This window comes from Syngnathoides biaculeatus, chromosome 15 (assembly GCF_019802595.1).
Source record: "Syngnathoides biaculeatus isolate LvHL_M chromosome 15, ASM1980259v1, whole genome shotgun sequence".
Taxonomy (NCBI): Eukaryota; Metazoa; Chordata; class Actinopteri; order Syngnathiformes; family Syngnathidae; genus Syngnathoides; species Syngnathoides biaculeatus.
Window position 1 is genome coordinate 22855165 of NC_084654.1, and position 12926 is coordinate 22868090.

Here is a 12926-nt window from a genome sequence, read left to right on the forward strand (position 1 = left end):
GGAGGGCGTAAGTCACCCCAAAGTGAGCACCGAGAGTATAGGTGTCAAACTCAAGGCCCGGGGGCCAGATCCGGCCCGCCGCATGATTTTATGTGGCCCGCGGAGGCAAATCATACGGATTGACTTTCATGATTTTTGTTCAAATCTGGACCAAAATTTCAAATGGCCATATCATAAAGGATAACGGTGAGATATTACAAGCATTTTTGTGTTGCCAGACAACAATAGATGAAAACGAGTTCATTAATTTCATTTGTGAATATGATGAGCCGGTTGAAGATTTTTGGTGTGACAAAATCGTGCTGGTTGTTTTCCTCGACTCAAACAAAAAGTTACTAACTGTAAAGATTTTTCAAATGTACTTTTTAATCAATTTTTTTGTCTTCATTTTAATTGTGTGCAAATTGTGTTGTTCCTTGCTGGTGAACTGCGTTTGATATATTTGATGTTATATTTAATCTTAAAAAAAATGGATTAGAGATTTTTATGTAAATTAAATATTCAGTAAAAATAGATTTATTTATCATGTGTTGGATGATAAATAAATTAAATAATAACAATAATAAAATAATATATATATATATAAATATATTATAATATATAAATAATAAGTATTCATATATATTTTTTCTTATTGCGATGTATATTCTATATTTTTAAAACTATAGGTTTGATCAGATTTTTGTAATAAAACATTTTTAATTAAAAAAGATATGTTTACATATAGCCAAGATATATGTTTAAAATGGGATTTCAAAAAGTAATGTCACAGTAAAAATAGATTTATTTATAGTGTTAGATGTTTTTTATTATTATGAATATATCTGTATAGAGAAATATATTATAGTATAAATGAAATAAGTATGTATATTTTTTCTTATTGTGATGTCTATTTTAACCTATATTTTTAAAACTATAGGTTTGATCAAATTTTTGTAGTAAAAAAAAATAATTAAAAAAAGATGTTTACATATAGCCAAGATATGTATTTATAATTTGATTTGAAAAAGTAATATTTATTCAGAGGGTTATTTCTTGTTTTATCATGTTTTTTTCCTCTCGATTAGACTTTTGTTAAATGGAATTAGATTAGATTTTTATGAAAATTATGAAAAATAAATTTTTTTTTTTTTGCTCGTATATCTCCATGACCAATCGAATTGCCTTTTCGAATCGCAAAGCGTTTCGTGTTCATGAAATGATCGACGTAAACGATGACTCGCCGCGCAACTGCAACCCAACGCGAGAATGGTGAAGAAACGGCCACGCCCTCCCACGCCTATGACGTCATCAAGCATCGTCCACATCGTCAGAATTCACAGCCCCACGCGCTCGCCCACCGGAGTTGCCATGGAGACGCTGTGACGTCAACCACCGTTGTGACCCCGCTGAGGACAAGGCGACCCACACCCCCGCCCCCGCCACCCCCATTTCCCTCCAGTCCCTGTCAACATGGCTGCCGGACGATCACCGCTTGGAGGGTGCAGGAGCGCTGGATCGCGTTGATGCCAATAAGAAACTCATGCGGCACTCTTGTTCTGTGGGAATGGGGGGGGGGGGGGGGCACACTCGTCAACCCCCCCCCCTACTCCCACCTGCATAGGACGAAAAGCACAACTGGGATGATGGCGCCCCCCTGTGACAGAACAGCCCAGTAGGTTCTAAAATTGGCTTTGGCAAGGCAAAGACAAGAAAACGCGGGCCGAACCAGATGCAACCATAATTTTTTTTTTTTTTTGGGGGGGGGCGGCGGATATTTTAGGGGGGCTTCAGCCCCGTTAAAATAGGGCTAGTGACGCCACTGACCCTGAGGTCAGTGATGCATGATGCACCAAAAATATGCAAAACTTAAACTTTGCATCACCTGTTAAACTTTGAAGTCGAGAAGTAGTTTCCGGGCCGTTTCAGAACCAGAATCAAGCTCTGTTCACGTGTTTTCACCACAACGCGTCACTATAGTTGAAGTTTATCACGTGATTGTGGATTAAATAGCAAAGATTGCCGTCATTGCTACTTCATGACATCAAAATGAGTGTGAATGATGAACGCCACGGGGCCAGTTAAATTTATATTTATCATATATATGTATATATATATATATATCGTATATTGTGATCGCTTAGCCGCCGAGGTATCACCAATGGCCAATCGGGGCGACGCTGTTGCAATTAAATCGAAATCTTATTTACCTGGTGAATATTCATGAGAAACTGCAAAGTGAAAAAGGACATCCTGGGCATTTTCAATGCAAAAATTAAAATATAAGCAATACAAGTATAGCACCATGATCATTGATTGATTCAGTGGTAGGCGACCCTCACAATTAATGTGCAAGACAGAAACAAGTGTTGACTGTAAAGTTCTCTTAACGTCCCGCGCCCCAAAAAATATAGATATAAATATGCATATGTAAAAATGCACGTGGCCTTGTATGCGTAAAATGTCTCTTACATATTCTCACGTGCATTGGGAGAAGGATTTTATGGTTGGTGGGGTGGGGTGCAGTGGACAAACAGGAGGAGGAGGAGGATGAAGAGGAGGAGGAAGAGGAAGAGTAGGAGGCGGCGTTTGGCTCGATGGTGACGACAGAAGCTGCCGACAATATTGCGAGCTGGCCCTTTAAATCGCCAATAGCGCATTCCGAGGTGAGTTGGGCCACATTCACCGATCGTTTTGGGATTTGTTATTATTAGCGTGATTATTATGTGCAATGCCTGTATTTCCCCGCCCATACATGCACGCGCACACTGACTGTAGCGCCCCCCCCCCCCCCCCCCCACGTCCTCCCCTTCCCCGTACCTCGCAGCGGAGGCGGACTCCATCGGTGTCACGAAGCCGGATTTCCCCGACCCTTCGCCGGGGAGGAGAGAGCGCAGCTACCGGTGGTGGACTTCGGCTGCGTGGAAGATTGATGGTTGCTTTTTCATACTTTTTGATTTTTTTCTTTTGGTTTACCGAACGGGACTGCGCTCTCAAGTAGGTCCATTTGCACAACACCGGAACGTGAAGGCATGTGGTTTTTATATATCTGTTCCCCCCTCCCCCCCCCCCCCCGCCAGTCATCTTCTTGTGTGACACCCATCAGGGCCTGTTGCCTTCGCGCGCGCACACAACCGAACCGGGACACGCCGTTCCAGCGTTTTCTCCTTACGGCCCTGCTGGCGCGTTCACTGCACACGTCGGTTCCGAATTCAGGCCCGTTTGGATCGATACACGATTGATGCATATAGCCGTAATTATATGTGTGTGTGTGCGCGCACACGCATGTCACCCCCGCCCCCCACTCACCTCAATTTCTGCTAGCACGAAAAAAAAAAAGTTTGCAGGTTATGAAAAAAATATAATAAACTAAATATGGCACAAGGCCAAACCCATAAGGCCCTACTCCTCCTGGCGTGCAAATAAATAAACAAACAAACAAATAAATAAATCGAAAGCTCAATGTTTAACATAGTAAATATTCATTCATCCATTTTTCTGAGCCGCTTATCCTCACAAGGGTCGCGGGAGTGCTGGAGCCCATCCCAGCTACACCTGAACTGGTTGCCAGACAATATTTTTATGATTCCAAACACATTTAAAGTAAACAAAATATTGTTTATGAGTTTACAATAATTTTTATTTTCAGTTTTTTTTTCTTTAATGCATTTATTATACAGTATATTTTTTTTACTATATAAAGTATTATAATAATATCATTTAAATATAGTTTATTTTCACTGTAATGTGATTTTAAATAATGCAAAAACACACCAGATTCAATTCATAATAACACAATAATACAGTTTAATATAAAAATTACATATGTGCACTGCGGCCGATTGGCGTCCGGTCCAGGGTGTAGTCCGCCTTTCTCAAAGGCTCCAGCACTCCCATGACTCTTGTGAGGATAAGCGGTTCAGAAAATGGATGGATGGATACGTAGCTAAAATGAAAGTTTTTGGAACAGCAGTTGTACGACACAAAAAGTGGACAAATACCAAACGCACCGGCTGGTGTATGTACATCAATACTGAATTATGGATGCTCACAAATTAAGATTGGGACAATGATAATACAATTTTCAGAATTGTCTGTTCTCTGTGTCTCTCTCAAAAAAAGCTGGCCCAGACTGTGAGGGTGAAGTAATTAAAGCTGGACTCTCCTCCCGAGAGTTGAAAGGGTGACAGCTGGAGGAAAGGTGTGTATTTTCATCGTGATTGCAAATAAAGAAATAAAGAGGATTCTGATACAGTGAATTCAAGTCAAGTCAAGTTTAAGTATACAGTACATACATACATATATATATATATATATACAGTACAGTATTTATGCTTTTTTTTAACATAATTTTGTATTTATAACTTACTACTTCCGCGTTGACAAAACAGCCACACACATGACATTAGGTGGAGAAATGAGCAAATTAAATCATAATTTAATTGTCCATGTTTGTCTTCTATTTGAACGTCGACCTTTCCAACATGGCCGCCACGCAGACACGTTGTGTAGCTAGTCGGGTACAGAGGTTCTGCCGTATCTAGTGTTCTTAAATTTAAGGGGAGGCCAGCGAAAGTATGTGTGTTCTTTTCAAACATTCGGCCCAAATATTATTTACAGTATTTATAGAGGATCGGTGTAGTTCCGTAGACAGTAACATTTAATTAATACAACGATTAAAAAAAAGACACACGTATCACGTATGTTGATCGATCCTCCACCAGTGACCGGAACCGGAAGTAATGATACAAAATTTAATGTGGCAGTGTTTTTGCTAGCTTGTTTTACCGTTGTCATTAGACAGTGCAGGTGTGCCTAATGGCGTGGGCCATATGTGACAGTTTTGTGTTGTTTTATTCTCTTTATTTTTTGAAGCTTTCTGCAAGTGTTGGCGCATTCTGATGGATAAGAATGTCCACCACTAATAATATCGCCCAGGCCAGGAAGCTGGTGGAGCAGCTGAGGATCGAGGCGGGGATTGAGCGGATCAAGGTAGAGCATCGATAAAATCTGAGAAAATATTGTTGTGTTTTTTTTTAAACCCCTTCATTTAATGTCATGTCATCGGGATAGAGGCCTGCCGCAAATATCCAAAATCTGCAAATGAATAACACCTCCCCGCAAATTAGGTTTGTAATTGCATACCGATGCCACAAAATGGCGGCAAAGCACTTAAAATGGTGACGATCATAAAGTATCAACAACCTGTATGGAACATTTATACATTAATGGACCCACGACACATACGCGGCTGTATTTGGTAGTTAAATTCTTCAATACGAAACACTTTCACATGAGGCTAATCAGTACTACTAGCTAGCGTGCTAGCTAAAATAACGCGTGACTTGACATCGCACGCTAGCACTTCAGGCAAATGGTATTTGTCTTTAAACTCACTTTTTAGGATTTAAATACGGGAATAAATATTGTTGGGGATTAGCATGAAATTTAATGACAAAGTACAAAATCGTATCATGATACTATGAACATTTTTGACAAAATACTAAAATCGTAGCGCAGGTTATTATTATTATGATTCCCAATCATAATAGAGAGATGGACGGATTGTATCGATTGGGCAATTTATTCTTTCTTGCTGAGTGGCTGTATTTTAATAATGATATTTTTACAACAACCTTCTACATTATTGTCCCGTGGTAACGTATGGATCAATAACATCGTCCTGAGTTTGGCAGATATGGCAGTGTATTGATTTTTTTTTTTTCAATAAATTCAAAATACTACGACAGACTCGTTATGTTGCAATACCAAAAATATCGTTGGCAAAATATCGCGCCAATATTATTATCAGCAGTTACGTAGATATTGAGATGTAGCTCCCCATATTATGTTTTCTATCGTTATCATACCCATTATCGTATCCTTTACTGGAATGTGTGATCCCAATCCCGAATGCAGTTGAAAGAAAAAGCATGTGAACCCTCTGGAATGAATATTATATGTAGAATATTTATATTTATTAGAGTTGTATTTCTGCATAAATCGATTGTAAAATGTGATCATTTTTTGTCATGTAAGCCACAGCATTATTTACATTTTTTTTTTCACCTTTTTGAGTGTTCTGGACTCATCTTTACAGGACGGACACTCCTGAACTTTCTCCGTTTATAGTTTTATGGCTGTCAAAAAATTCATAACTGGTGTGTGTGTTCCTTCAATCTCGTCATCAACGTTTTTACATTTTTTTCCCCCACCCCGGAACGTTCTTGCGCGTGTCCAACAAAAATGGGGAAAAAATATCTTGTGTGTTGTTAGTTTAAATAGACTGTCTATTTTCTTGGATGATGTGATTATGTTTTTGGCATTATTGCAGATATCCAAGTCATACCCAAGGATTCACATACCTTTCCTTACAACTCTGTCGATACTGTTGTGCGTTTTTTTGTCCAATTTACCGGAATTTCCGGCCTATAAGCCACAACATTTTTCACACGCTTTCCACCCTGCGGTTTATGCTGTGATGCGGCTAATATGTGCTTTTTTTCTAACGCCCGCAAGGGGCCACTCGAGCGGAAAAGGTAAGAGTGAGATCGTATATATGTGCCGAGGAAGTGACTTTTACCGGTCTGGCCCTGTTAGTGGTGCGCTAGCATGTTACTGCTGTGTGATTTATTTATTGTGTGTTTATTAGTGATTTTTACCAGTATGTTTTTTTTTTTTTTTTTTTAACAGGCCCAGTTAGCGCGGCGGCGCTAGCGTTAGTAGTAACAATGCCAGTTAAAAAAAAACATACTGGTAAAAATCACTGAGACACGGCAGTACCACGCTAGCGGTAGCGTGGCGGTGCTAGAGTTAAACTCTCTGTGTACCGTCTTTCTTTGCAAATATGTCGGCTTCCATGTGGGCACTTGCGGCTTTTACACGGCTGCGGCGTACGTATGTACCAAATGGTATTTCCTTCCTGGGCCGGGAATTACGGTACTGTTATTATGAGAGCTTCTGGCTGGATTGTGATATTATTGACAATCTCGCCCGATATACCCTGACCCTTGCCTACGTTTTCTCTTCCGCCATCTGTTCTCGTCTGCCACCCACCGCACACCCCCTCCGCCGTCCCTCAGGTGTCCAAAGCGGCCGCCGAGCTGATGAGTTACTGCGAGCAGCACGCTCGCGGCGACCCGCTGCTGGTCGGCGTTCCGACCTCCGAAAACCCTTTTAAGGACAAGAAGCCCTGCATCATCCTATAGCTGCACTCCGCACACAAACACAAAAACAGATACACACACACACACACACTTGAAATAGCCTCTGTGAAAAAGCGCCATAACACGCGGTGGCAGTTAGGATGGAAGGGGGGTTGAGGGGGGTGGGATGGGTTTCCCGTTCTGGTGCCCGTTTTCTTTCCAATCACAGTGATTGAGATCGGTAGGAGCCCAAGGCGCTTCGGTCCAATATTCACGCAAATGCTAGTCAACTATCTTAACTTGAAAGGTAAGCGATGTGCAGCATTTATTTTGACAAACAAGCCGGGGGGGGGGGTTACGGAGGCACGTAGGGGACACAGGAAGTCATAATGGGGTTGGGGTCGGGGGGGCAGTATCTCAAAGTGTTTTGACTTTACGTGCAATGTCGATGATTTGTTTTCACAGTCCTCGGTACAAGCTGGCATTTTCTTATTTGTTGCTGTAACACTGTCCGGTGTAAAAAGTAGCAATTTTGTAGTTTATTGAGGTAGTATAAGGAGCCCCTTTCATACTACCCGTCAAAGCTGGCTTTTTGCTTGTTTGCTGTTTGCGTGAAAGGTAGCGACATGACGAGGGTATGTTGTAACCCATCAATTTTCCGTCGTTGGAGGTAGTGCCGATAGCCCCTTTTGTACTACCCGTTAAAGCTGGCTTTATGCTTGTTTGCTGTCCGGTGTGAAAGGTAGCGACGTAACGAGGGTATGTTGTAACCCATATATTTTCCGTCTTTGGAGGTAGTACCAGTAGACCCTTTCATACTAGCCATCAAAGGTGGCTTTTAGCTTGTTTGCTGTCCCGCGTGAAAGGAAGCGACGTAACGGGGGTATGTTGTCAACCCATCAATTGTCCGTCTTTGGAGGTAGTACCAGGAGCCCCTTTCATACTACAAATTAAAGTCGTATTTTAGCCTTGTTGCTCCCATGCGTGTAATGGGGGTGCAAAGTCAACATGGTCACTTTTTGGCTTTGGAGGTAGTATCAGAACCCCTTTCACGCTGCCCGTTTGAGCCGGCTTTTTCCCTCGTCGCTATCTTGTTCGAGATGTTGCGACGCAATGGGGGTACAAACTCGACCCAGCAATTTCCCGGCTTTGAAGGTAGAAGTTCCGCACTGCCCGTCTTTTTCACAGCTTCTTCTGTTGTGGCAAAAAGGTAGCGACACAATGGAGCAGTCGAAGTCGAGTGGCAAATTTGACGTCATGTCAGCTGCGGAATTTGGCATCTTGAGCAGTTTAGTCGGGGTGGGACGTTACGGAATTGATGCGTTAAAAACTGTGAAAAGGGATTTAAGCCGTAACACCTGCCGGGGGTGTAACCTCTCCGTAAGGGTGCTTGGCATACAGTGTAAAAGGGGGCTAGTAAATGTTTTGCTGGTATGTAGCCTACCAAAAATACCTTTCACACTGCACATCAAATCTGTCTGACGCTGTCCTGTGTGAAAGGTAATGACGGAATTGGGGTACAACGGCGACCAGGCAGTTTTCTAAACGTCTTTTTCATGACTTTTCCTGCGTCATTGTTCCGTGATAAAGGCAGCAAAGGAACAGGGGTATAAAGTCAACCCGAAAAACCTTTCAGGCGACCAGCTAATTGTCCGGCTCAAGAGGTCATATCAGAAACCGTTCCGTCCAAATCGGCGTTTTGAGAAAGGTAGCGAGGGAACAGGGGTACAAAATGGACCCAGTAATTTTCCATCTTCGAGGGTAGTACTCGAAGCCCCTTTCGCACGGTCTTTCAAAACCGGCTGCTTCATAAGATGTGTTCAGATGACGGAGCTTTTTTTTTCCCCGGCTTTGGGGGTACGCGGTGTGAACCCCTTTCCCGGTACCGATCAGCGGCGGCGTTTTCCCTGGTCGTTGTCATTTGTGAAAAGTAGCGACCCGGTACAAACTCGGCCCGTATTTTTTTATTTTTTATTTTTTTATCTGAACCGTTTGATGCGACGGCACCGGCGGCCATCTTACCCGCCGAGCCTTGCCAGTCCGCCTTCTCGTCGTGCCGTCTGTGTGAAATTTTTAAAGAAATTAATTTTCATATCAAAACATGATGGAATCCACCAGCATCACCGCCTTGAAATTGGAATCGTTTTATTTTTATTGCCTCGATTGATAATTGCGAGGAAATTCTATTTTTTCAAATTCTCTCCGACGTGCCATACATGCATAAGTCATGTTTTATTTTTTTTTCCTCGCACTCTGTTAATATTTTGTGGATATTTGATGTCAAAGAAAACAAGACATTGACAAGTAGATAATGTTAATAAAAAGATGATATAAGAGTCTCTTTTTTTTTTTTTCTTAGGAGTGTTTTTTTCATTTTTTTATTTTTGCTTAAGGTGCACTTTTGGAACGGAAAATAACATTTTAATGGTAAAAAATGTTCTCTAGGCTAGAATATAATAATTTATAAACAATTTGCAAAAATGTTGTGGGGAAAAAGGAAAAAAAAAAACAAGCTGACGTGTGAATGGTCGCACGTGCGAGGGCTCGTTTGGCCTGTTTGGGAGTTTCAGCCCCCGCCCAGTTCCGGCCAGCCGTGGGAATCCTTACGTGACAAAATTTAAATATATATCTTAAAAAAATTTAATAAAATGCCATTTTGATGGTAAAGTGCAAACAATTTCAAAGTTTGGTCTTTTAAATGGAAATTATAGCAGGCAGGATTTTTATGACAAAATACTGCATAGCATTTTTGGAGGGTACAGCAAAGGTATTTGTGGAAAAATATTCCAATTTAGTGGTAACATTTTTCATTTCAATGACAGCATTTTTATTGCAAAATGACAAGGGAAACATTTATTGAAAAAAATATTTACATAGTTGTGGTAAACCACTTTTTTAAAATATAGAATACATTCACTTGAGACAACCCAGGATTTTAATAGAAAAATACATTTTTCCTATGTGGAATGTTATTTTAGTCGTTTCCATTTTTGCGGGTTACAGGTACTATTTCCTACCAAAATAATTTAATTATGTTAAATAACCTCTGGCGGCACATACATTCCATTTCTGCTCAACATGCGTGGATGTTAAAAGCACATACATGAATTAAAAAAAAAAAAAAAAATGTATATTTTTGCATGCGTCGGTACAGTACACGGGAATGCCTCGCGTACTTTACACCTCAGCCACGTTCTGTTCGATTCCTCGAAATGCACGCTGGAGTCCAGCTTTGTCACGTGTCCCGAGTTCCAGCCTCGTATTCGGTGACGCGGCGAGGAGCGCGGTTCCCCGTCCTCCTGCCGTCGAAAGATCGTTCAAGCGGGAGCGAACATCCGCTAGCTTTGGCGTCAACGCTCTTGCAGGGTTAGCTCGGGCACCCACTGGTCCACGCCGAGGCTCTCCTGGCAGTAGACGCCAACTTCCTGCAGTCGGCGGATGTCAGCCTGAGGGTTCTGCAAGAGAGGCGGGCACATGGCCAATACTTTATTGTATAATCAAGCAATGTGTGATAAATTTGAAAAAAAAAAAAAAAAAACAGCAAATTGCACGTCATGATGGACGACGTCATTGTTACGGACAAAAAAAAAGGTACTCGAGATCGTACCGTGACGAGCATGCAGTGGATGTCCCCGTCCCCCTCGCCGCCGAGCAGCCGGCGCAGTCGCGGCACGCCGGACACGCGCAGGATGGTGATGCCGCTGTCGCGGCAGAACGACTGCAGCAGCGTGAAGTGGATCTGCAGGGCCACGTCCGCCTCGTTGCCGTCGGCGGCCAGCACGCACAGGACCGCGCTGTCCGGGTCCCTGGAACGGGAAGGTGAGCTCACATACTCGTGCTTTGCCACCTGCACGTTCACCCATCCGGCCGTGTGGTTTCAATTTTGAAAATGGTATTTTTGCAAATTTTGATTTGTTCTATTTTTTTCGGTGGGGGGGGGGGGGGGAGAATATAACTCGAAAACCTGCTCACTAGTGGTTCAGCCTCACTTATTCAAGATTTATCCAGTAAAAATAAAAACAAATGTCCTCCTCATAGCTATTTTAGCTATACGCCCTGTGCCGCTAACAATGAATGGCGGGCCACATGTGGCCTGGGAGCCACAGTTTGGGCACCGCTAATGGAAAGATTGCTAAAATGCATTGTTGATAAATCATTGCTTCCTCCATTTTTTTATTTTTTTTAACTTGATACTATTTTTAGATACAGTTAATTCCCATTAAAAGTTTCCAATTTAGAAAATGCCGAGGAAACTTACACGAATGAAAATATTCTCATAAATCGAGCAGAATTTTGCGCATTAACGTGACGTCAGCGGGGCAGGCCGGACTCACTTGTTGAGGAGTTGAGCCGACTCATAGATGCCGACCGTGAGGCACTCTTGTTTCTGAGCCGTCACCAGCAGCTCCTCCAGGGCCACGCCTACCGACTGCATTCTGGGGGAAAAAAACGGAACAATTAACACTTGTGAGCATTTTTAAGCTTAGTGCTGAGAAAGCACGTTAGCTTTTAGAATGACTGCTGTCGGGCAAAATGGCCGCCAACGGCCCACTGACCTTCGGTTGGCCAGAGTGACGTAGAATAAAATGTGGAAAATATATCATTACAATATTATGAAGGTTTGTACCTTGTATCTTAAACCTTTCTGGGCATGCTGCAAAATGTTTAGATTATATTAATGTCTCTAGGGATCCAAAACATCCCAAGTACATACCGTAATTTCCGGCCCACAAACAACCCTGCAGTTTGTGCAGAGATGTGGGCAATTTTTACATTTTTTTTCTAACGGCCTCAAGGGGGCACTCTAGTGGAAAAGAGTGATCCCGGCGTAATATGTGTGCAGATTAAGTGACATTTACGGTCCGGCCCTGTTAGCGCTGCGCTCGCGTTAGCGCGGTGGAGCTAGTGTTAAACTCCATGTGTACCGTCTTAGTAAATATCTTGTGTTTCAATGTGGGCACCTGCGGCTTTTACACAGCTGCGGCCTATGTATGTACCAAATAGTATTTCCTTTATAAATATACCGGGTGAGCCTTATAACCAGGTGCGCTCTGTAGCCTGGGAATTACGGTAAATTTATCGCATCGTTTTCTATAATGGGTGTCTTGTTTAATATGCTTTTGCCCTGACCGGAAGCCAAATCCTGTTGACCGTGGCGGAACCAGTGTCTGATGCAGAGTGCGCAGTCTCGTTTTTTTTATTCTACGTCATTGGTTGGGACATCGCTTCTTTGAAGTCATGTGACTTCTCCTAGCCAATCACCTTAGAACTAACTAAATAATATTCCAGCAATATTGCGCTCATACAAACAAATCATAACGAGAGTGTATAAAAGCCTCCCCTTTCCATGCACCACCAGTTCCTCACCGACTCCTCCACAACAGTTCAACCCGAGGAGAGCGAGTAAAAGTCGGCGAGGGGAGCTCACCTCTTCTCCTTGACGCCGGATGTCAAGCTGCCCTCCGGGCTCATGCTTGCACGGATAAAGAAAGTGCAAACCGTGCCGGTGCAGCAGGAGAGCACTTTGTGCTTCTTGCCAAAAAAATCTAGCAATATTTTTTTGGGGTGGGGGGGAGAAAGAGGTGGGACCGAAACCAGGTCTGTGCTGTGATTGGCTGAGCCGTCTCACTCACGCTTTGTTTCTTTTCCTGTTTTGTCACCTGACGTAAAAAAAAAAAAAAAAAATGCCTTTGAACGTTTGTGCAACAGCTGACTCGTTGAGAGTTTTTATAACGTCAGCTTTGTTTTCATAAGGAATTATAAAAGATGGCTTTAATAATCGTGACCTCCAGCGGAACACGC

The 12926-nt window shown here is 42.4% G+C and overlaps 2 protein-coding genes across 3 annotated transcripts; one reads left to right on the plus strand and one right to left on the minus strand.

Moving 5' to 3' along the window:
• The first annotated feature begins 2954 nt into the window (after positions 1-2954).
• Positions 2955-7305, plus strand: LOC133513770 (guanine nucleotide-binding protein G(I)/G(S)/G(O) subunit gamma-7). 2 transcript variants are annotated; one of them, XM_061844848.1, is made up of 4 exons: positions 2955-3009; positions 4102-4180; positions 4855-4971; positions 7062-7305. In XM_061844848.1, the coding sequence occupies exons 3-4, from the start codon at positions 4891-4893 to the stop codon at positions 7185-7187; spliced, it is 207 nt and encodes a 68-aa protein (XP_061700832.1). In that variant the 5' UTR covers positions 2955-3009; positions 4102-4180; positions 4855-4890; the 3' UTR covers positions 7188-7305. The 2 variants fall into 2 exon arrangements, with proteins under 2 accessions (XP_061700832.1, XP_061700833.1); XM_061844849.1 differs by lacking the exons at positions 2955-3009; positions 4102-4180 and adding an exon at positions 4687-4718.
• A 2801-nt stretch (positions 7306-10106) lies between these two features.
• On the minus strand, positions 10107-12705 carry LOC133513769 (growth arrest and DNA damage-inducible protein GADD45 beta-like). Its single transcript, XM_061844847.1, has 4 exons — positions 12553-12705; positions 11459-11560; positions 10732-10930; positions 10107-10579 (listed from the first exon to the last, which is right to left on the minus strand). The coding sequence occupies exons 1-4, from the start codon at positions 12594-12596 to the stop codon at positions 10475-10477; spliced, it is 450 nt and encodes a 149-aa protein (XP_061700831.1). The 5' UTR covers positions 12597-12705; the 3' UTR covers positions 10107-10474.
• Positions 12706-12926: the final 221 nt, after the last annotated feature.

What these genes read in the sequence shown, in the direction of transcription:
- LOC133513770 (XM_061844848.1), top strand. Translation starts at nt 4,891, where the DNA reads ATGTCCACCACTAATAATATCGCCCAGGCCAGGAAGCTGGTGGAGCAG. An exon ending in CGGGGATTGAGCGGATCAAG is followed by an intron (nt 4,972 to 7,061) that starts GTAGAGCATCGA and finishes GCCGTCCCTCAG; the next exon opens with GTGTCCAAAGCGGCCGCCGA.
- LOC133513769 (XM_061844847.1), bottom strand. Translation starts at nt 12,596, where the DNA reads ATGAGCCCGGAGGGCAGCTTGACATCCGGCGTCAAGGAGAAGAG. An exon ending in TCCGGCGTCAAGGAGAAGAG is followed by an intron (nt 11,561 to 12,552) that starts GTGAGCTCCCCT and finishes TTTTTCCCCCAG; the next exon opens with AATGCAGTCGGTAGGCGTGG. An exon ending in TCGGCTCAACTCCTCAACAA is followed by an intron (nt 10,931 to 11,458) that starts GTGAGTCCGGCC and finishes TTCCCGTTCCAG; the next exon opens with GGACCCGGACAGCGCGGTCC.